This window comes from Phyllobates terribilis, unplaced genomic scaffold (assembly GCF_046119375.1).
Source record: "Phyllobates terribilis strain yellow unplaced genomic scaffold, ASM4611937v1 Scaffold_3__8_contigs__length_932513732, whole genome shotgun sequence".
Classification (NCBI taxonomy): domain Eukaryota; kingdom Metazoa; phylum Chordata; class Amphibia; order Anura; family Dendrobatidae; genus Phyllobates; species Phyllobates terribilis.
The window spans coordinates 64,972,863-64,996,408 of NW_027362763.1; the positions used below are offsets into that span (position 1 = coordinate 64,972,863).

The 23,546-nt window shown below is 45.9% G+C and overlaps 1 protein-coding gene across 1 annotated transcript in view; it reads left to right on the forward strand.

Annotated features, from left to right (window-relative positions):
• Nucleotides 1-289: 289 nt before the first annotated feature.
• The window catches only part of LOC141258807 (cytochrome P450 2C5-like), a 283,474-nt gene continuing 260,217 nt past the window's right edge, over nucleotides 290-23,546 (forward strand). Inside the window, exons 1-2 of the mRNA XM_073673949.1 lie at nucleotides 290-438; nucleotides 5,645-5,841. Coding sequence (XP_073530050.1) covers nucleotides 5,659-5,841 — 183 coding nt within the window. The 5' untranslated portion in view covers nucleotides 290-438; nucleotides 5,645-5,658. The remainder of the gene's footprint in view (nucleotides 439-5,644; nucleotides 5,842-23,546) is intronic.

The window sequence follows — 23,546 nt, forward strand, 5'->3', positions numbered from 1 at the left end:
TTTATGGATCCTTTTACTGTAAATTACAGTCCATAATACACCTATAAACCAGTTTCTATCATTTGTTTTTTTGACAGGGAGTCAGTGAAACAATGCAACAGGGAGCAGTGATATCAGTTAGTCTCTTGGGTGAGCCGGTGTGAACTGAGGACACAGTGATATCCTGGCTGTCTCTCTTACACACTTGCCCCTTGGTGTTTTATTGTTGGCAATTCATTGATTATCTGTGTATTATATTTCATCACTATGATATTATGCAGGATCTCTGTATGACAGATCACTGATACACTTACTCTCAGCTTCCTAAGGGTTAAGTACAGGGTGGAGCTGAAGGTGTTATAATCTCCTATGTGGATATAAAAATCCTCTGCGTATGGAAGATAGAAGACTAAATCATCGTGTTGTGTCGTCTGTGCAGTCCTTAACGCGGGACTACAGGTAAGATGACACATTCTTAATTTCTTGTTCATTTCTTTGCTCCAGGGTCATTTCTGATTAATACATTGTTATCCTGATCAACAAGTATCTATATATTCTACCTATCCATCTTAAATGGAACCTGTCATCAGGATTTACCCATAGAAGGTATTAGGAGAGCTCTATAAGCCTCCTAATACCTGTATTAATGATTATTTTATTAGATCTAAAAATTTAATATACAAGTTTAAAAATTAGATTTGTTTGTCCCTAGTTTTCCAGCCTGATGTTACTGGACTAGTCTGGGATGATTGTCAATCCATGATACTGCATGGTGGCAACACACCCACAGCAGTGTGACTGACATACTGGATTGCCACATGTATACAGATACCAGGATTGGGGATGAGGGGTACCATACATACCAGTATTGGGGGATGAGGGGTACCATGCATAACAGGATAGGGGGATGAGGGGTACGATGCATACCAGGATTGGGGATGAGGGGTGCCATGCATACCAGGATTGGGGGAAGAGGGGTGCCATGCATACCAGGATTGAGGGGTGAGGGGTACCATACATACCAGGATTGAGGGGTGAGGGGTACCATGCATATCAGGATTGGGGATGAGGGGTACCATGCATACCAGGATTGGGGGATGAGGGGTACCATGCATACCAGGATTGGGGGATGAGGGGTACCATGCATACCAGGATTGGTGGGTAAGGGGTACCATGCATGCCAGGATTGGTGATGATGGGGTACCATACATACATACCAGGATGGAGGTATGAGGGGTACCATGCATACCAGGATTGGGGGGTGAGGGGTACCATGCATACCAGGATTGGGGGGTGAGGGGTACCATGCATACCAGGATTGAGGGGTGAGGGGTACCATGCATACCAGGATTGGGGGATGAGGGGCACCATGCATGCCAGGATAGGGATCTGAGGGGGCCATGCATACCAGGATGAGGGGCGGCATGCATGCCAGGAATGGGGATGAGGGGTGCCATGTATGCCAGGATTGGGGATGATGGGTGCCATGCATACCAGGATTGGGGGTGAGGGGTGCCATGCATACAGGATTGGAGGTGAGGGGTGCCATGCATAGCAGGATAGGGATGAGGGGTGCCATGCATACCAGGATTGGGGGTGAGGGGTGCCATACATACCAGGATTGGGGGTGAGGGGTGCCATGCGTGCCAGGATTGAGAGTGAGGGGTGCCATGCGTACCAGGATTGGGGGTGAGGGGTGCCATGCGTACCAGGATTGGGGGTGAGGGGTGCCATGCATACCAGGATATTGATGAGGCGTGCCATGCATACCAGGATAGGGATGAGGGCAGCACATAACAGGATGGGGGAACAGGATTGGGGAGCACAAATACTAGGATGGGGGCAGCACAAATACCAGGATGGGAGACCATATACCAATAAAAATGCTCACCACCCGGGCGTAGAACGGGCTCAATAGCTAGTTAGCTATAACTGACTCCATGTCCTCCCTGATTAGCTATAACTGCCATAACCTGAATCTTTACAAGCTACAACTGACATTCTGTCCTCACTGTTTAGCTATACACACCACACAGCCCCCCTCTTAATTGTCCCCCAGCATGCCAACCTCTTTTCATTCTGGGCCCCCTCTTCACAAAGTCCCATCATGCTGTGTCCCCCTATGTTGCCAAATCTCTATAGTGTGCCTCCTCCTCCCTCTGCATACTGTCCCCTTTTTTCTGTACCCTCAAACTGTCTCCCACACTGCCCAGTCTCTATGTGCCCCCTCACATTTTCTCCACCAAACTGCCCCCTCACTCACACCCCCCATTCTATCCCTTCAAACTTTTACTCCACACTTTCCCCCCCATACTGTCCCCTCATACTTTTCCCCAAAACTATCCTCCCATATTATCTCTTCACACTATTCCCACCATACTGTCTCTTCACACTATTTTCCCCATACTGTTCCCTCACACTATTACCCCCATACTTTCCCCTCACATTGTCCTCTCACAATTTCCCTCCATACTATCCTTTAAAACCATTCCCCCCATACTGCCCCATCACATTATTCCCACCATACTGCTACTTCACAGTTTTCTCCCCATAAGGTCCCCTCACACTTGTCTCCCCTTAATGTCCCCTCACACTTTATCCCACCATACTTTCCGCTCATCTATCATATTCAACCTTCTCCTATCAAACTGTCCATGAAAAACAGATAGCAGCACATGGATGGCACCTGTGTGCTTTCTTATTTTTTTCACAGATCCATAACCTTGCATTGGCAAGTTTGATCCAACACTTGGAACAATATGGTACACGTCTCTGTGCTTTTATGTGGACCACTCTATCCAAGGAAAAAAATGGACAAATGTACTACCCCATAGACTATTATAGATACCAGTGCTATCCATGAAAAAAAACACAGATAGCACTCATGTGAAAAATGCAGTAAGAGGTCATAAATAAAAAAAATAAATTTGAATACACTTTTTTGTGGAGCAGGTTAAGGAGTTGAGGCCACTTTATACAGTACCAGTTCCGGCTGTCTCATAAAGCTATGTCTATGGAAAAAAAAAAGTTAGGGTTATTGATAGGCAAGAAGGAAAAAAATGAAAAATGGCTGGATCTCCAAAGGGTAAAACCAAAAATGCAACAAATAATAATAAAGTTAGAAGGTCCCCTTAAAAAATGTTACTATTACACTAAGGGCCAAGCAATGTGAACTGAGGTCTAAGATGGTACACATGCAAGAAATAGGAGCATGTTCACACTAGCAAAAAGAAGCAAAACCTACAAAAGACAAAAAATATATCTCATACCCTACCATCATTATATATAAATGTAAAGCAAAGTTGCATATTAAATATAGGGTACTTAGTGAACTATTTTTGATCAAAAAAAGTATACAAGCCGTCCCACCAGCGACAAGGTGACCCTAAATTGGGACGGTACCTACACTGTCTATATTAAAAACCTTACTGTATATCAAAGTTGAAGTAATGCATATAAAAGGGTAGAAAAATAGGACCGGGTCCCAACTCCAGATCACCTAGGCCCGTGGTAAGCTACATATATACTAATCAGCTCAACAAAGGGGATGCCACACCCTTAATTTGCACAGAATGCAAACAAGACAAAAAACCAAGCAATGTGAACTGAGGTCTAAGATGGTACACATGCAAGAAATAGGAGCATGTTCACACTAGCAAAAAGAAGCAAAACCTACAAAAGACAAAAAATATATCTCATACCCTACCATCATTATATATAAATGTAAAGCAAAGTTGCATATTAAATATAGGGTACTTAGTGAACTATTTTTGATCAAAAAAAGTATACAACCCTAAAAAAGTTAGGGTTATTGATAGGCAAGAAGGAAAAAAATGAAAAATGGCTGCATCTCCAAAGGGTAAAACCAAAAATGCAACAAATAAAAATAATGTTAGAAGGTCCCCTTAAAAAATGTTACTATTACACTAAGGGATTGCCAGGTCAAAACAAGTCCCTAAGATAGGTGATAACCTTCTGATCAGCCACTGAAACCCACAACAAGCGTAGAACAGGGCACTTTTATCCCTGTTGAGAATTTGCACAACAAACACTCTTGGCATAAATTTGCTATTTTACTAAGGCTGAGTTCAGATGAGTCCATGATTGATCTAGAAAAAGTAGACAATTTTTCATCCGTGATGTCCTCTATAAACCACTCGTGTGTGCGTGTTTTACATCTGTATGTGCATTTGTCACATCTGTCCTTAAGAAATAAAAGGTTAAATTCAGTTTCCTATGTTTGTAATTACAATGGATCAGTGTTTTTTTCGCATTGTAAACTGACCTACGGTACGTGTTTCAAGACCGTAACAAGTCAATTTCTCTTGCGGGTACGCTCATTTTTTTAGACTCTTTTTATTATTTTCAAGCAGCACATATCAAACCAATAACATGTCATGGAATCCAAGTCAATTTGTCTTTTCCATTCTGTATTAATATAAATATGACTTAGTGCAACAAGAATCTCATTCAAACTCTACTTATTCTAAATTCCCACCCCCCTCTTCTCCCTCCCTCCTCTCTACGTGTACGCTCATTTTTATGTGCAGATTTCCCCATAGACTTGCAATAGATACGGAAATGCACTAAAAATGCATTAAATATGATTTGCAATTAACTTTATCAATTACGTTTTGTCATAGCCAAATACCAGGAAGTATCAAAAACAATGCAGCTTAATTTAAAGGGAATCTGTCAGCAGGTTTTAGCTACCTCATCTGAGAGCAGTAAAATTAAGAAAAGTGAAGCTGAATCCAACGATGTATCACTTAGTTTACTGGGTGCAGCGGTTCTGACACAATCAGAGCTTTTAGATTTAGAATGAAGCAGAGCTGAGAAAGCTAGCCCCACCCACACCAGTATCTCCATGTACGAAATCAATTAACAGGGAGCTGCTTATCACAGGAGGAGGGGGCATGTTGGACTACTGTCCTATGTTATTGCAATGTTAATCTCTTAGTGATAAATACTTTACAGGTAAACAACAGCAGCATTTTGACAAAGTGACACATCCCTGAATTCTGTCTCAGCCTCTATCTCCTGCTCTCTTTAGATTACATAGCAAAACATGATGACAAATTCCCATTAAAGCATGATATTCCCAAAAAGAGAAAAAACACAAGTAAAAAGAAGAAGCGCTCAAAAATGCAGCCTAATTTACCTAATAGATGCAGAAATGCTGCAGAAAATCATATAATGAACAAATACTCACCTATGATTTACATACTTCATATTTTCTTCATTTGCGGACCCAAGAGTCAACTGTTCTATAACACGCCTCCTTAGTCAGAACTATGTACTGTCAGTGGAAATCCTTTGATCTGTCTAAGGTTCTACCACCAATTGGTTTTCCAATGAGTTTTGTTCACTGAAAGAACTTTGTACAAAAAATAGATAATTATTTTTCACTTATTCAAAGTTTATGCAAATTCTTGTTGATCTGCTCCACCATTGGTGTAACATGTGGGTGATATAAAACACATGTCTGAATCTGAAATCTTTATGAAAACAATATGTAAATGTTTGTTGATCTCCACCATATGATATAAAAGGCATGTCCGAATCTGAAATCTCATGTAATCCTGTGATCATCAGTGGTTTGGAAGATACATGCCCTCAGCTATAAACGTTTCACTGTAATGTAAGACTCATTTCTCCACCGTAGGTTCTTCTGAGGACATGTGTTCCCTCGATCCACTCACAGTTCTTTTGTTTCTCATAACATCTATCTTCCTGGCAATTGTAACTCATAAACAGAAGGAACGTGTTCACCCGAATTATCCTCCGGGTCCAAAGCCATGGCCAATAATCGGAAATATTCCCAACCTGAATCTGCAGAAACCTTACTTATCATTGCAAGAGGTAAGATCTCACGATCATCAACATTTATAGATGGATCATACTGTACATACATACTGTATTACTGTACATAAAAAGGATGCATGGAGTGTCATAAACAATTTTTTATGCAGAAATGCTGTATATTTTTCTCACAGGGCAGGAATTTTGGAGGTACATGATGCTTTAAGTGGCATACAGACATCATGGTTATACTCTTAAGGCTCATTCAGACGTCCATGCCCATCGCTCTGATCTTGGACTGCAATACACAAACTGTCCGTGGCTCTCCCGACCCGAGCAAGAAAGCCTCATGGAAATATATGAAGCTGTTATGCTTCGGTCGAGAGACCCCCAGCCTGTCCACGCATTGCGGTTCAAGATCGAACTGATGTGCATGAATGTCTGAATGAGCTCTTAAGTTGAGACAAAGTGTATCATGATTTTTCTTCACTTAGTGTACATAGTATCTCAATTAGCGATGAGCGAGCATGCTCGCTACTGCCCAGTGCGCGCCCGAGCATCTCACTGCTCGAGATGCTCGGCGCTCGTCGAGTATTTCTGGGGTTGCTCGGCGGGAGCTCGGGTCCCTTCCCTGCATGTTTGGCGCTCTTTACAGAGCCAATGAACATGCAGGGATTGTCTGCCACACACTGTAATGCTGCAGCCATGTTGGTTGTGCCATTACAGTGATTGGCTGGCTGCACAGCATCATGAGGTCTATATCAGACCTGGCGCCGCCATGCTCGTCACAGTCACTCTGGAATCAGACAGTGTAGGGAGAGGTGCTGCTGAGCTAGGGAGAGATTTGCTTGTTTCAAGTTAGTGTAGGTGTACCAAACTATATTAGAGACACATATCCATCTCAACAAACAGTCCTTCTGAGGACTAATCCATCTGAAGATATCAGGCAGGCAGCGTATATAGGCAGGCAGGGTATATAGCAGACTGCAGTGCACATAGCACAAGAGGCTCCATTCCAGTTCTGTCTGCTGCTGCTGTTAGATATTTCTAGACATAGGCCCAGGTCTCAGGGCTCAGGAATAATTTTTTTGGGGATTTTAATCCTCATTATTTGCTAAAAAAGCAAAAAAGCAATCCAGAGAACACCATTTTTCTGTGCATTTGCTTGTTGGCACTGCAGAATACAGCCAGGTCCTTTCCATATTACAGCGATAAAAATCCAGCTATTTAAAACCGTGGTTCGTCCGTCACACAGATCACATATAATTGCGCTGAAAATACTGCCATTTCTGGCCTCCATTAAAAATTTGTTTCAGTGTGTCAGTGAAACTATTGGCACCAGTTTGCTGTTCAAAATAGTTACCTACAGGCCAGGTATTTAAAACTGTGTTTTCTCCATCACACGGATCACATATACGTTGTCAGAAAATACTGCCATTTCTGGCCTCCATTAAAAAATTTTTTCAGTGTGTCAGTGAAGCTATTGACACCAGTTTGCTGTTCAAAATAGTTACCTACAGGCCAGGTATTTAAAACTGTGGTTTGTCCGTCACATGGATCAAATATAAGTTCGCTCCAAATTCAGCCATTTGTAGTGAGGGTGGAAGATATTGTCCTCCATTTAAAATGGGCAAGGCATGTGGCAAGGGACAGGGAACTGAACGTGATGGTGATGGTGAATGCAGAGACTAAGGCCGTGGGTAAGTTGAAATTGTGTCACAACAAACACCCACATCTTCTCACTCGACCTTCCTGTCCCAATTAATAGGGGACCGCAGAACACCACTATTGAACACAGAGCAGTGTGAAAAGGTTATTGGTTGGATAGCAGATAATGCTTCCAGTCACTTAGCCACCACCACCACCCTGTCTTCCACACGGTCAAGTCTCAGTAGCCGTGAGTCTGGACCGCATATTCCTCACCCTAAGCCTCCTTCCTCCCACCATGCCGAGTGCCCAGAGACAACTGATCCTGCACTTGGACACTCTGAAGAGCTGTTCACTTTTCTATTTATAGATTCGGGCCTCTCGCCCGGTCCACTTGAAGCGGGGCAAGAGCCGATTGCATGTAGTGATGCTCAAATATTTGAGCAGCCACGGTCACACGAAGGCGAAGGTGGGAAAGTGTCACAAGAGGTGGACAATGATGAGGCACAATTGCCAGGAAGTCAGGAGGAGGACCAGGGTGCGAAAGTGGAAGATAAGGTGGTGGATGATATAGTAACTGACCCAACCTGGCAGAAGGACATGCAGAGCGAGGAGAGAAACACACAGGGGGAGGGAGGCAGAGCACCCCAACAGGCAGGAAGAAGCAGTGTGGTGGCCGCAGACAGAAGGCAGGTCTTCCCGAGTGTGGTTATTTTTGTTCTTTAAAGACTCTGCCGATAACCCCAAAAAGGCCACAGTACTAAATTCCCACATTTCGCGACTGCTTGCACACAAAATGTTGCCTTTTAGGCTCGTGGAGACGAAAGCATTCCACAACCTGATGGCGGCGGCCGTCCCTCGGTACTCGGTCCCCAGCCACCACTATTTCTCCCGGTGTGCGGTCCCAGCATTACAGAGCGTCCCAAAACATTAGCCGTGCCCTCAACAACGCAGAAACGGGGAACACGTGGACAAGTGCTTGTGGGCAGGGACGGTACATCTCACTGACACACTGTGTTAACACTTGGCACACTGGGTTAACAACGTGGAAGCGGGGACCCAGTCGGACCTTGTGGCGGAACATGTCCTCCCGACGCCAAGGATTGCAGGCCCTAGGTCAATCAGGGTTGCCCCCACAGTCTACAGCTCCAGCACCTCATCCTCCTCAGCCTCCTCCTCCTCTTCAGCCTTCATCTCCGAAATGACAACATCAGTCACAAGCTGGAAGCACTGCAGCACTGCCTCGGCCAAGCGGCAACAGACTGTGCGCTGAAGCTGATATGCTTAGGTGACAAACCGCACAATGCTGAAGAGTTGTGGACAGCTCTGAAAGAGCAGGCAGATCTGTAGCTCACACCGCTGAACCTACAGCCAGGCATGGTCGTGTGTGACAATGGCCGGAGCCTGGTGGCGACTCTGAGGCGAGGCGAGCTCACACACGTACCATGCCTGGCCCATGTGCTTAACCTCGTGGTTCAGCGGTTTCTTAAATCCTACCCGGAGCTGCCGGATCTGCTTGTTAAAGTACGCTGCCTGTGTGCCCATTTTAGAAACTCACCTACAGCTTCCGCCGCCCTTGCCGTGTTTCAGCAGTGTTTGCAGCTTCCGGCTCTCAGACTGGTGTTAGATGTCCCCACGCGTTAGAAGTCTACACTGCAGATGTTGGGAAGGATTTGTGAGCAGAAGTGGGCAGTTGTTGAGTAACAACCTCAACAAGGCCGTCGGTTTTCAGTTCAGACTCCACAAATGAAACCTCAGGAGTGGACATGGATGTCAGACATATGTACCATCCTCCAAAACTTTGAGGACTCCACCAAGATGGTGAGCGGCGATGACGCCATAATTAGGGTCAACATCCCTTCTTCTCTGTCTTCTGAAACACTCTGCTCACAATCAAAGAGGATGCATTGCGGGAAGAACACGATGAGATGGAGCAAGGAACCATACAGGGTGATTACACACAGCCCAGCCTCATCTCATCCCAACGTGGATTGGGTGACAATGAGGAAGAGGAGGACGAAGAACAGGAGCTAGTTTCATGCGCTATAGACGGTACAACCTGCACAACTGTCATCCCCTCTGTTCATCGTGGATGGCCTGAGGACAGAGAAGAGGAGGAGAACGAGGAGGAGAGCATGGTCACTCGTCCTCTTGGTGAGGATACGGAAGTCTTGCCTGTTAGCAGTCTGGCACTCATGGCTGAGTTTATGTTACGCTGCCTTTCCCATGACCCTCGCATTCTCAAAATTTAGGGTGACAGTCATTACTGGTTGGTAACACTTCTACACGCACGCTACAAGGAGAACTTTATATCTCTTATTCCTGAGGCGGACAGGTCTACAAAAATGGGGCAGTACCAGAAGGCCCTTGTTGCGGAACTATTAAAAAAATTCCCATCTGAAAACACTGGCGGCAGAGGTCACAGTTCATTGGACAACCAAGGACTACAGGCGAGAGAGACACAACTCCAATCCAGCAGAGGCAGGGGAACACTGTCAAAGTTCTGGGAGAAGCCCCTCCCATCGCACAGACAATGAGGCGTGGGGTACTCTCACAAGGAGTGCAAAGTTTGGGAAGAAGCTGAGAGAGTACCTTGCCGACCATACCAATGTCCTCCGTGATTCCTCTGTGCCTTTTAATCATTGGGTATCCAAGCTGGACACGTGGAATGAAATGGCTCTCTTCACCTTGGAGGTCCTGGGCTGCCCTGCCACTAGCATTTTATCAGAGCGGGATTTTAGTGCCGCTGGTGGAATTATAACTGATAAGCGCATCCGCCTGTCACCTGAAAATGCTAACAGGCTGACTTATAAAAATGAACAAAAGATAGATTGGGCCAGACTTCTCAACACCACCAAATGATAGCAGCATAACATAAACTCAAATCCAGTGTCTTTTTTTGTGAGGTGTATTCCCATGCACCTTTTCACACCCACACATGGGTATACACTTCCTGATTTTGGCTATTTGCTCTTGTCCTCCTCCTTCTCCTAATCCTTATTCTCCACCACCATATTATCAGGGTGACTGTGGTCTGTGATGCAACACCCACATAATTTTTTTAAAGGGTGTTTATGATGCCCCTAGAAATTTTTTTTTAAACAGTATGTCCATGTATACCTCCCAGGGGTAAATGTTTGTCAGCCCATATACTTAGTGAATGGGTATTACAAGTAAATGAGACCCACTCCTTTCTAATGGAAACATTTTTTATGCCCTCCTCCACGTCTTTTCCAAGGTGCATTGGAGTGCCTCCCAATTTTTGCCAGCCCTTGCATTCACTGCATAGGCCAACACTATGGGAGACCCACTTCCTAATAATGGGAACATTGCTTTCAGGAGGCCCTCTGACCTCCACGTCTCTTCCAAGGGGCATTGAAGTGCCTCCAAATTTTTGGCAACCCTTGCATAAACTACATAGGCAAACACAATGGGAGACCCACTTCCTAATAATGGGAACATTGTTTTCAGGAGGCCCTCTGACTTCCACATCTCTTCCAAGGCGCATTGGAGTGCCTCCCAATTTTTGGCAACCCTTGCATTCACTGCATAGGCAAACACAATGGGAGACCCACTTCCTAACAATGGGAACATTGTTTTCAGGATGCCCTGTGACTTCAACGTCTCTTCCAAGGGGCATTGGAGTGCCTCCAAATTTTTGGCAACCCTTGCATTCACTGCATAGACCAACATAATGGGAGACCCACTTCCTAATTATGGGAACATTGTTTTCAGAAGACCCTCTGACTTCCACATCTCTTCCAAGGGGCATTGGAGTGCCTCCAAATTTTTGGCAACCCTTGCATTCACTGCATAGGCAAACACAATGGGAGACCCACTTCCTAATAATCGGAACATTTTTTTTCAGGAGGTCCTCCTTTACATCTCTTTCAAGGGGCATTGGAGTAGGTCCAAATTTTTGGCAGCCCTTGCATTCACTGCATAGGCAAACAGTATGGGAGACCCAATCCCTAATAATGGGAACATTGTTTTCAGGAGGCCCTCCTCTAAGTCTCTTCAAAGGGGTATTGGGGTGCGTCCAAATTTTCAAAGGGGTATTGGGGTGTGTCCAAATTTTCAAAGGGGTATTGGGGTGCTTCCAAATTTTGGGCAGACCTGCCACTCACTGCATACGCAATAACAGTATAGGAGACCCAATCTTTAGTAATGGGAACAACAAAGCATAGCCGGCTGATGGCTCTCTAAGAATAGCAAGGGCCAACTGCTGGTCCTTTAAGAGTAGTAAAGGCCACCTGATGGCCCTATAAAAATAGGCTTTGTGACTTTTAGAGTCCCTCCTTCATAATTGAAAAAGGATGTGTCTGATCATGTCTCATACACCACATGGTCAGATAAGGTTGTAAAATGTTAAAATGACATTTCCCGGTGAATACATTTGTCACGGTTGTAAGTAATGCAAGCGTGCAAAAACGCATCAAAAACGCAACGTATGAACATAGCCCAAGGTGAGGAGGAGTATTTTTGTTTTTGGTTATTTATTTTGCCTTATATACAAGTCATTACCCTGGAAAGGATGTTCCTTAACATGTTCCCAGGATCTGTACATGCGGAATCCAAGCGTTTCAATGTGCGGATGGTACCCAGGTGTGGCGGACAGGAGACTCTCCTCCGGACCCGGGTAAAATAGAACCTGTGAAAAAACAAATAAAATAAAAAATAAATATTATATTTACCTTCTGATGGCCTCTGCTGTGCTTTTCCTCACTTGCCGGCAATTCGCGGTGGACTGAAGGACCTGCGCTAACGTCATAGTCATGTGACAGCAGGTCCTTCAGTGGAGTGTACCGCAAACTGCCGGCAAGCCAGGATGGAGCGAAGCAAGACTCCGGGGGCCATCAGAAGGTAAGAATAGATTTATTTTTTATTTTATACCATTCTTATACCATTCTTTAGGTCATAGTATATAAATCCATGCCTTTTGCATGGATTTATATAGTGTGACCAAGTTGACAAGCACTTTCCAAGTGATGCTTGGAAAGCGCTTGCAAACCCGCATGCTGAAATGCATGTGAAGAACGCTTCACATCCGCATGTCCCTGGCAGGAAAAACGCATGTACAATCCGCACGCGTTTTTTCTGCCAGGGAGATGCAGAAACGCTCAGGAAAAAATTCGGAGCATTTCCGCAACGTGGGCACATAGCCTTTTAATTGTTTATCTTCAAGGTTAGTGCTGGTTGGAGCTGGTTGGTGGCACGGTTATTCTCCGGTCGGGGTGCATTTACTTCCCACATGTTCCCACTGACCCATTGTAGCTGTCTCCTAATGTAGTCTACTGATGAACCCCAGATTAGCAGGGGGAAAAACGTGTTGGGACAACTTAAAGATAAGTCTTCTGGTTACTGCTAACTAGTGTTGAGCGAGCACTAAAATGCTCAGGTGCTCGAAGCTCGGGCCGAGCTCGCCGTGATACTCGTGTGCTCGACCCGAGCAACGAGCCCAATGTTAGTCTATAGGAGACCCGAGCATTTTTGCGGCGGCACCCCCGGCAGTCTGTAGAAAGCCTAAAAAGTGCCGAAAACGATAGTGACAGTGCTCAAAAGACATGGGGACAGCATGGGCATCTCCCCAGGTAGCATTTCTGACCCCCAGGTCACTGCTGTCAACAACGTGGTCAGAGGTATTAAGCCACTTTTACGGGCTCACAATAAAACGTTCAAAAACGAAACTGAAACGGTTTTCCTGTGAAATATGTTAAGGAACTTCCTTTCCAGGGTAAAGACTTGTGTATAAGGTAAAATAAATAACCAAAAACAAAAATACTCCTCCACACCTTGGGCTATGTTCACAAGTAGCATTTTTTATGCGTTTTTGCACTTTTGTATTGGTTTCAACCGTGACAAATGCATTCACCGGGAAATGTCATTTTAACATTTTACAATCTTATCTGGCCATGTGCTGTGTGACACATGCATACAGTGCTGAAAAGACATGGGAACAGCATGGGGAAGACCCCAGGAAGCATCTCTGACACCCAGGTCACTGCCTAAAAGTGTGCCCATCAGAAGTGATCCTTTCCGCATCAGAAGATGCAGACTTGCAACTATCCCAGTGCAAGTCCTTGTCCCAGGGCAGTGTTCAATTGTACCTCCCCCATTCCTTGCAATGCAAGTGCAAGTATGCAGCCTGCCACCCACCCACCCTCAGGCTGCAATACCATACTGCTAGTTTGCACTTGAAATGGGGCCTTTTAGTTTGGAGGAGGCCGAAGCTGGCCACTACCTCATGGCTGCTTCGGCAGCGAGGTATCCATACTCAGTCCCCAGCCGCCCGGCGGCCGGGTGTCCAAGCTCGGTCCCCAGCCGCCAGGGGGCGGCCGGGTGTCCATACTCGGGCCCCAGCCGCCCCCATTTCTCCTTGGAACATCCCCCCACACACTTTTCTTAGCCCGGCCAGCTTTAGGACAGCATTGGATGAGCCCACCAGAGAACCAGACTCCTCCGGTGGGCCCTGGCTTCTCCATCAGGGGAGTTGAGAGTGCCAAGGTGAGGAGCATGATGATGATGATAGAAGTTAGCATCTGCTTTGTTTTCTTGGAATGCAAGCGTAAGTGTGCAACCTGCCACCCACCCACCCCCAGGCTGCAATACCATACTGCTAGCTTGCACTTTAAATGGGGCCTTTTAGTTTGGAGGAGGCCGAAGCTGGCCACTACCTCATGGCTGCTTCGGCAGCGAGGTATCCATACTCAATCCCCAGCCGCCAGGCGGCCAGGTGTCCACGCTCGGTCCCCAGCCACAAGGGGGCGGCCGGGTGTCCATACTCGGTCCTCAGCCGCCTCGCGGCCGGGTGTCCACTCACGCTCCCCAGCCGCCAGGGGGCGACCGGGTGTCCATAAACGGTCCCCAGCCGCCCCCATTTCTCCTTGGAACATCCCCCCACACACTTTTCTTAGCCTGGCCTGCTTTAGGGCAGCATTGGACGAGCCCACCAGCGAACTAGACTCATCCGGTGGGCCCTGGCTTCTCCATCAGGTGAGTTGAGAGTGCCAAGATGAGGAGCATGATGATGATGATAGAAGTTAGCGTCTGCTTTGTTTTCTTGGAATGCAAGCGCATTTATGTAGTAGTGGCTAGGCCTGAGGTGGTCAGTGTTTTGGCGCATATCCTACCTTCTCCGAGGATTGCTGTATGTTTTCCTGCTACTATCCCAGTTCTATGACTCCAGTTAAGACAAAGCTTCAAGTGATGAATGATGGATGAGGTGGTGGAAAAGGAGAATGAGCAGGAGGAACAGGGACCATTCACATCAATATCAGGCCTGTCAACCACACATGTCTTGTAGGATATGTTTCTGTACCAAAAGGAGCGGTTCGGCTACACAGTTAAAGGGCATGCAGTGAGTGCAATGCCTACCAAAAATTTCAAGGCACTCCAATGCCCCTTGGACGTGACATGGAGGTCAGAGGGCCTTAACTAAACCGTTTTTTCCATTTATAGCAACTGGGTCTCCTGTGCACTGTTGGCCTAAGCAGTGAATGGAAGGCTTTCCAAAAAATATGGGGAACTGCAATGCCCCTTGATACAGACGTGGATTACAGCATACTAAAAACCTTCTACCCATTATTGGGGAGTGGGTCTCCCTTAGTGTTCGCCTATGCATTTAAAAGCAAAAGCTGATTAAAATTAGGAGGAAATGCAATGCCCCTTGGAAGAGCGATGGAGGTCGCAGTAGCTTAAAAAGACGGTTTAAATGCCCCATGGAAGAGACATGGAGGTCACAGTAGCTTAACAAGACGGTTTTAATGCCCCTGGGAACAGTGGTGGAGGTCACAGTAGCTTAACAAGATGGTTTTAATGCGCCTTGGAAGAATGGTGGAGGTCGCAGTAGCTTAACAAGATGGTTTTAATGACCCTTGGAAGAGCGGTGGAGGTCGCAGTAGCTTAACAAGACGGTTTTAATGCCCCTTGGAGAAGTGGTGGAGGTCACAGTAGCTTAACAAGACGGTTTTAATGCCCCTTAGAAGAATGGTGGATGTCACAGTAGCTTAACAAGATGGTTTTAATGCCCCTTGGAAGAGCGGTGGCGGTCGCAGTAGCTTAACAAGACAGTTTTAATGCCCCTGAGAAAAGTGGTGGAGGTCGCAGTAGCTTAAGAATACGGTTTTCATGCCCCTGGGGAAAGCGGTGGAGGTCGCAGTAGCTTAACAAGACGGTTTTAATGCCCCTTGGAAAAGCGGTGGAGGTCGCAGTAGCTTAACAAGACGGTTTTAATGCCCCTTGGAGAAGTGGTGGAGGTCGCAGTAGCTTAACAAGACGGCTTTAATGCCCCTTGGAAGAATGGTGGAGGTCGCAGTAACTTAACAAGACGGTTTTAATGCCCCTTGGAGAAGTGGTAGAGGACGCAGTAGCTTAACAAGACGGTTTTAATGCCCCTTGGAAGAAGGGTGGAGGTCGCAGTAGCTTAACAAGATGGTTTTAATGCCCCTTGGAAGAGCTGTGGAGGTCGCAGTAGCTTAACAAAATGGTTTTAATGCCCCTTGGAGAAGTGGTGGAGGTCGCAGTAGCTTAACAAGACGGTTTAATGCCCCTTGGAAGAATGATGGAGGTTGCAGTAGCTTACAAAACACAGTTTAAATGTCCCTTGGAAGAGACGTGGAGGTCACAGTGGAATAAAAAGACAATATCAATGCCCCTTGAAAATGTGGTGGAGGTCGCAGTAGCTTAACAAGACGGTTTTAATGCCCATTGGAAGAGCGGAGGAGGTCGCAGTAGCTTAAAAAGACGGTTTAAATACCCCTTGGAAGAGACGTGGAGGTCACAGTGGAAAAAAAAGACAATATCAATGCCCCTTGAAAATGTGGTGGAGGTCGCAGTAGCTTAACAAGACGGTTTTAATGCCCCTTGGAGAAGTGGAGGAGGTTGCAGTAGCTTAACAAGATGGTTTTAATGCCCCTTGGAGTAGTGGTGGAGGTCGCAGTAGCTTAACAAGACGGTTTTAATGCCCCTTGGAGAAGTGGTGGAGGTCGCAGTAGCTTAACAAGACGGTTTTAATGCCCCTTGGAAGAGCGGTGGAGGTCGCAGTAGCTTAACAAGACGGTTTTAATGCCCCTTGGAAGAGCCATGCAGTACAGCATCTTAAAAACATTATTCCCATTACTGGGGAGTGGGTCTCCCATAGTCTTTGCCTATGCCTTCCAAGCAAAAGCTGCCAAAAATTAGGAGGGAGGAACTTGCAATGCTGGCAACACGGACCAAGGTCATCCTGGTGGTATAGTGGTGGTGGAGGCTGATGATAAGGAGAAGAGCAAAATACAGCCGAAATGAGGAAGCGTATACCCATGTGTGGGTGTGAAGCGGTGCATGGGAATACACCTCCCGAAATAACACAGTGGATTTGACTTTATGTTACTCTGCTGTCATTTGGTGGTGATGAGAAGTCTGGCCCAATCCAGCCCTTGTTCATTTTGATAAGGGTCAGCTTGTCAGCATTGTTAGTTGACAGGCGAGTGCGCCTATAATTCCCCCAGCGGCACTAAAACCACGCTCCGATAACACGCTAGCGGCAGGGCAGGCCAGGACCTCCGAGGCGTACAGAGCGAGTTCATTCCAAGCGTCCAGCTTGGATACCCAATAATTAAAAGGCACAGAGGAATCATGGAGGATGCTGATACAGTCGGCAAAGTACTCCCTCACAATCTTTTGAAACTTTCCACTCCTTGTAAGAGTAGCCCCGCCTCAGGGCCTGTAAGCTGGGCAGGTCTCAGAAAACTGTCCCAGAATGTTGACAGTGTTCCCCTGCCTCTGCTGGGTTGGAGTTGCATCTCTCTCGCCTGTATGCCTTGGTTGGTCAACGAACTGTGACCTCTGCTGCTAGCGTGTTCAGATGGGAATTTTTTTAACAGTTCTGCAGCAAGGGCCTTCTGGTACTGCCCCATTTTTGTAGACCTCTCCACCTCAGGAATAAGAGAGTGAAAGTTCTCCTTGTAGCGGGGGTCTACAAGTGTCACTAACCAGTAATGACTGTCACCCAACATTTTTACAAAGCGAGGGTCACGGTTAAGGCAGCGTAACATAAAGTCAACCATGTGTGCCAGACTGGTAACGGGCAAGACTTCCGAGTCCTCACCAAGATGACGACTGACCATGCTCTCCTCCTCCTCCTCCCCCCTGTCCTCAGGCCACCCATGCTGAACCAATGGTATGACAGTTGTACAGGTACTACCATCTACAGCGCATGATACCAGCTCCTGTTCTTACTCCTCCTCCTCCTCTCCCTCATTGTCCCCCAATGCACATTGGGATGAGATGAGGCTGGGCTGTGTGTAATCGCCCGCTACGGCTTCTTGATCCATCTCATCATACTCTGGCTGCAATGCCTCCTCTTTAATTCTCTGCAGAGAACGTTGCAAAAGTCAGACAAGTGGGATGCTGACGTTAATGATGGCATCATCGCCACTCACCATCTTGGTGGCCTCCTCAAAGTTTGTCAGGATGGTACATATGTCAGACATCCAGGTCCACTCCTGAGGTCTTATGTGTGGAGTGTGACCTGAATATCGACGGCCTTGTTGCAGCTGGTACTTCACAGCTACTCTCTTCTGATCACAAATCCTTTGCAACATGTGGAGGGTAGAGTTCCAACGTGTGGGGACATCACACACCAGTAGGTGTGCCGGAAGCTGCAAACACAGCAAGGGCGGCAGAAACTGTAGCCCACTTGCGAAAATGAGCTGACAGGCGGCGTACTTTGACAAGCAGATCTGCCAACTCGGGGTATGATTTAAGAAACCGCTGAACCACGAATTTAAGCACATGAGAAAGGCATGGTACGTGTGTGATCTCGCCTCGCCTCAGAGGCACCACCAGGTTACGGCCATTGTCACACACGACCATGCCTGGATGTAGGTTCAGTGGTCTCAGCCACAGATCTGCCTGCTCTTTCACAGCTGTCCACAACTCACAAGCAGTGTGAGGTTTATCACCTAAGCTTATGAGTTTCAGCACAGCCTGTTGCCGCTTGGCTGAGGCAGTACTGCAGTGCTTCCAGCTTGTAACTGATGTGGTGATATCTGAGATGGAGGCTGAACGTGAGGAGGAGGAGGATGAGGTGCAGGAGCTGTACAATGTGGGGGGCAACTCTGATTGACATAGGGCCCGCAATCCTCGGTGTGGGGAGGATGTGTCCCGTCCCAAGGTCCGACTGGGTCCTGGCTTCCACTATGTTTACCCAGTGTGCCGTCAGGGAGATGTACCGTCCCTGCCACAAGCACTTGTCCACGTGTCCGTTGTCAGGTGGACTCTCCCATTAATTGTTTTGTTGAGGGCACGGCAGATGTTTTGGGACACGTGCTTGTGTAGTGCGGGGATGGCACACCGGGCAAAATAGTATCGGCTGGGGACCAAGTACCGAGGGACGGCCACCGCCATAAGGTTGCGGAAGGATTCCGTCTCCACCAGCCTAAAAGGCAGCATTTCCAACGCAAGCAGTCGTGAAATGTGCGAATTTAGGACTGTGGCCAGTGGGGCGTTGGCTGCAAATTTGCACTTTCGTTCAAAGGTCTGGGATATGGACAATTGAACGCTGCGGTGGGACGTGGAAGTGGACGTTGATGCTGTTTCTTGAGAAACTGCCATAACAAGTGAAGACTGAGAGGAGGGGGCATCTTTGCATGCAGTATGGACAGGGGATTGCCTTGCACGCACAACAGGGGGTTCTATTACACGCACAACAGCGGAAGAAGCAGTGGTGACACCTGCTGACATTGTTCGTGGACCCTGGGGTTTGCCCCACAAAGTCGGGTGCTTTGCTGACATGTGCCTGATCATGCTGGTGGTGGTCAGGCTGGTAGTTTTGTCACCCCTGCTGATGCTGGCATGGCAGGTGGTACAAATGGCCTTTTTGGGGTTATCAGCAGAGTCTTTAAAAAAATTCCAGACTCTGGAAGACCTACCGGTTGTAATGGCAATGACCCTCGTGTTGGTGTTACGGGGAACTGTTGCCCGCCTTCTGTGTGCGGCCACCACACTGCTTCTTCCTGCCTGTTGGGTACTCTGCCTCCCTCCCCCTGTGTGCTGCTGACCTCGCTCTGCGTGTCCTCCTGCCACATTGGGTCAGTTACTATATCATCCACCACCTCCTCCTCTTCCACTTGCGCACCACGATCCTCCTCCTCACTCCGTGGCAATTGTGTCTCATCATCGTCCACCTCTAGTGACAAATTGCCAGCGTCGACTTCCTCTGGCCGTGGCTGTTCAAATATTTGGGCATCGCTACATGGGATCTCCTCTTCCACCACTTCAAGTGGAGCAGGCGAGGGGCACAAATATGGAAATGGACCAGTGAACAGCTCTTCAGAGTGTCCAACTGTGGGATCACTTGCTGTCTGACAACACTCGGCATGGTGGGAGGAAGGAGCATCAGGGTGAGGAGGAGTATTCGGTCGAGACTCACGGCTACTAAAAGTTGACCGTGTGGAAGACAGACCGGAGGTGGTGGTGCCCAGGTAACTAGAAGTGTTATCTGCTATCCAATTAATAACCTGTTCACACTGATCAGTTCGAAATACTGGTGTTGTAGTGTGGTTCCCTAGTAATTCGGTCAAGTAGTGGGAGCAAGAAGATGTGGCTGTTGGTTGAGGCACATTTTCACCTTGGCCATGGCCCCGTCCTCTACACGCATCATCACCAGAACGTCCAGTTCCACATCCCTTGTCACGCGCCTTGCCCATTGTAAATTAAGTAAAATAGCTTACACTCGCACTATCAATGGAAAAAGGAACTGCAAAACCACAGTTATATTTTTCTGGCCTACACCAGAATCTTTCAAACAGATATATTTGTGTCTGAACAATCAGGGAGACACTATTACTGTTTTTCTTTACGGAAAAAAATACCAAAAGCTGGATAATACAGAGATTTGAAACATGGAACTGCAAAACCATAGTTCTATTTCTCTGGCCTACACCAGAATCTTTTAACCAGATATATTTGTGTCTGAACAATCAGGGAGACACTATTACTGTTTTTCTTTACGGAAAAAATACCAAAAGCTGGATAATACAGAGATTTGAAACGTGGAATTGCAAATCCACAGTTATATTTTTCTGGCCTACACCGGATCTTTCAAACAGATATATTTGTGTCTGAACAATCAGGGAGACACTATTACTGTTTTTCTTCACGGAAAAATACCAAAAGCTGGATAATACAGAGATTTGAACCGTGGAACTGCAAAACCACAGTTATATTTTTCTGGCCTACACCAGAATCTTTAAAACAGATATATTTGTGTCTGAACAATCATGGAGACACTATTACTGTTTTTCTTTACGGAAAAAATACCAAAAGCTGGATAATACAGAGATTTGAACCATGGAACTGCAAAACCACAGTTATAGCTATGTGGCGTATACCAGACTCTTTGAAACAGATATATTGGTGTCTGACCAGTCAGGGAGACACTATTATGTTTTTTTTTACTGCAAAAAATGCCAAAAGCTGGATAATGCAGAGATTTGACCTGTGGAACTGCAAAACCACAGTTATATTTTTCTGGCCTACACCAGACTCTTTTAAACAGATTTATTGGTATCTGACCAGTCAAGGAGACACCATTACAGTTTTTTTTTACGGCAAAAAATGCCAAAAAAAGGATAATACAGAGATTTCACCCATGGAATTGCAAAACCACAGTTATAGTTATGTGGCGTACACCAGACTCTTTTAAACAGATATATTGGTGTCTGACCAGTCAGGGAGACACTATTACAGTTTTTTTTTTAAGGCAAAAAATGCCAAAAACAGGATAATACAGAGATTTCACCCGTGGAACTTCAAAACCACAGTTATATTTTTCTGGCCTACACCAGACTCTTTTAAACAGATATATTGGTGTCTGAACAGTCACAGACACACTCAATTTTTTTTTTGGGGGGGGGAAATACCAAAAGGTTAATAAGACGCGTATTTGGACAGTCTGACTGAGGAAAATAAAAAAAAACAGGATTTAGTTGAAAAAAAATAAAAAAAATTCTTGGCCCCTGAGACCAACAGGTGCACACAAGGCTGTAATGCAGCATTTGCTGGTATAACCACTGCGTTTCCTATACAGCCTGCCTGCCTGTCTACCTGCCTGATATCTGGGATTGACATTAGTCCTGAGAAGGACTGTTTGTTTGATTTGGCAGGCTTTAGAGACCCTACACTAACTATTTCGGAGTATAAATCTCTCCCTAGCTCAGCAGCACTGACCCTACACTGTCTGATCCGGAGCGACTGTGTCCAAGATGGCGGCGCCCGGTTTTAAATACTCGATGTGACGCTGTGCGGCCAGCCAATCACTGTAATGCCCACAAACAACATGGCTGCGGCATTACAGTGACTGGCTGGCAATCCCTGCATGTTGATTGGTTCTGTAAAGAGCGCCAAACGTGCAGGGCGGAGACCCGAGCTCCCGCCCGAGTAACCCGTAAATGCTCGGTGCTCGCCGAACATCCTGAGTAGTGAGATGCTCGGGCGAGTACCGAGCAGTGTCGAGCATGCTCGCTCAACACTACTGCTAACTAAATTGTCTGTTTTGAGACCTTTTTGGAATTAGCACGATGGACAATACTGTGATTTAATATCTCGACGTGTACCGTATAGATTAGTCCTGATTGTAGTTTATCGGGATAGTCTTAATATTTTCTATATGTACCATCTGGCCTAGGCTGTCATTTTCTTACTCAATGTCATTTTGTAGGTGACTTGCCAAATATTCTGGACATATTTATCTTCCTATGTTTATTGCTAATTGAGCACACGGACTTTCATAACATTGCTTTTTGCTGCCCATTACTGCCAGCACTATATACATCTAGATTGAGCTTTTTTTAAATGATGGCTTATATATCGCACTGGATTGTGTAGCGTTTGGTACACTTGAAGCTACATTATATCAATTTTTGCAATTTTCCTTTCTTCATATAATTGATACATTGATTATTGTTTTTTGTCATTCAGCATGTTAGCAGTAACATGACAGTCTGCTTTTCATCATTAATTGATGAACTTTTTTTTTTTTTTTTTTTTATAAATGTGTATGTCTGTCTAGGGGTGGATAGGGTCACCGAGGGAGAGCCGACGTGGAGCGGGGGTGCCAAACCGATTCACTAGGGTGTCAACCTCCCTGACAGGCAGGATATCAGCTCATCAGGGACTTCTAGGGCAAGCCTACATGTCAATTATCCTACATTTATTCCACTACCCTTCCCCCATTTTTGTACATTTTAATGGATTTTGTCTTCACATATATTGGTATGGGTTCTTTTTAATGTATCTATTAAAAGTTATCGTTTAAGGGGTTTTCTTTGCTTTGTTTTGGATTTTTGCTTATTTAGATTAAGGGCTAGAGCTGCAGATCAAATCTTGTGAAGTAAAGCCTGGCTACTAGTGATGAGCGAGCATGCTTGTTTAACCCTTTAATCGAGCACGCTCGGGTGCTCGCCGAGTATTTGCGGTGTGCTCGGCATCTATGTTTGATCCGCTGTGGCTTAGTCAGCTGCAAGACATGTATAGATTGCCTAAAAGACAGGGTTTAACGAGCACGCTCGTTCATCACTACTGGCTACATGTCTACCCTCTTTCCATCCTGGAGTTATATAGAGATGAGGATGTCATCATGAATTTACTGACTTGGTGGGGGATATCTAAACTTTCATCATGGTTAACCATAGATAATTGTATTTTCCTACCCGTTTTGATTTTTTTCCAGTGTATAATTTTTGGACAGCTTGTGAAAAAAGCTATTGATTTTAAATTCAGCAAAGAAATAAACTCAAACAGGGACAAAGTTTTCACCACTCCATGTGAAAAAGCCATGGCGCCTTCTGTTTGCACCACCTGTGTATAAGCACCAGTGAGGCAGGCATCGGCCACTAGAAAGGGATAATTTTTGCTGATTTTACAGCTTAAGTAGTTTAAAAAGTTTGATACAGCAGTGTGTTGTTAAATAGGATGCTGATTACCCTTCATTACCATCCATTTTCTTTATGCAAATAAGTTGAGGTCAAATGGACATTAATATTTTTGTGTTTGCATTATAGAGCTTAAAAGGGTTTCAGTACAGTCCTAGGAGACCTCCGAGTGTTGTACATATATTTTCTGGGCAAACTGAGGTT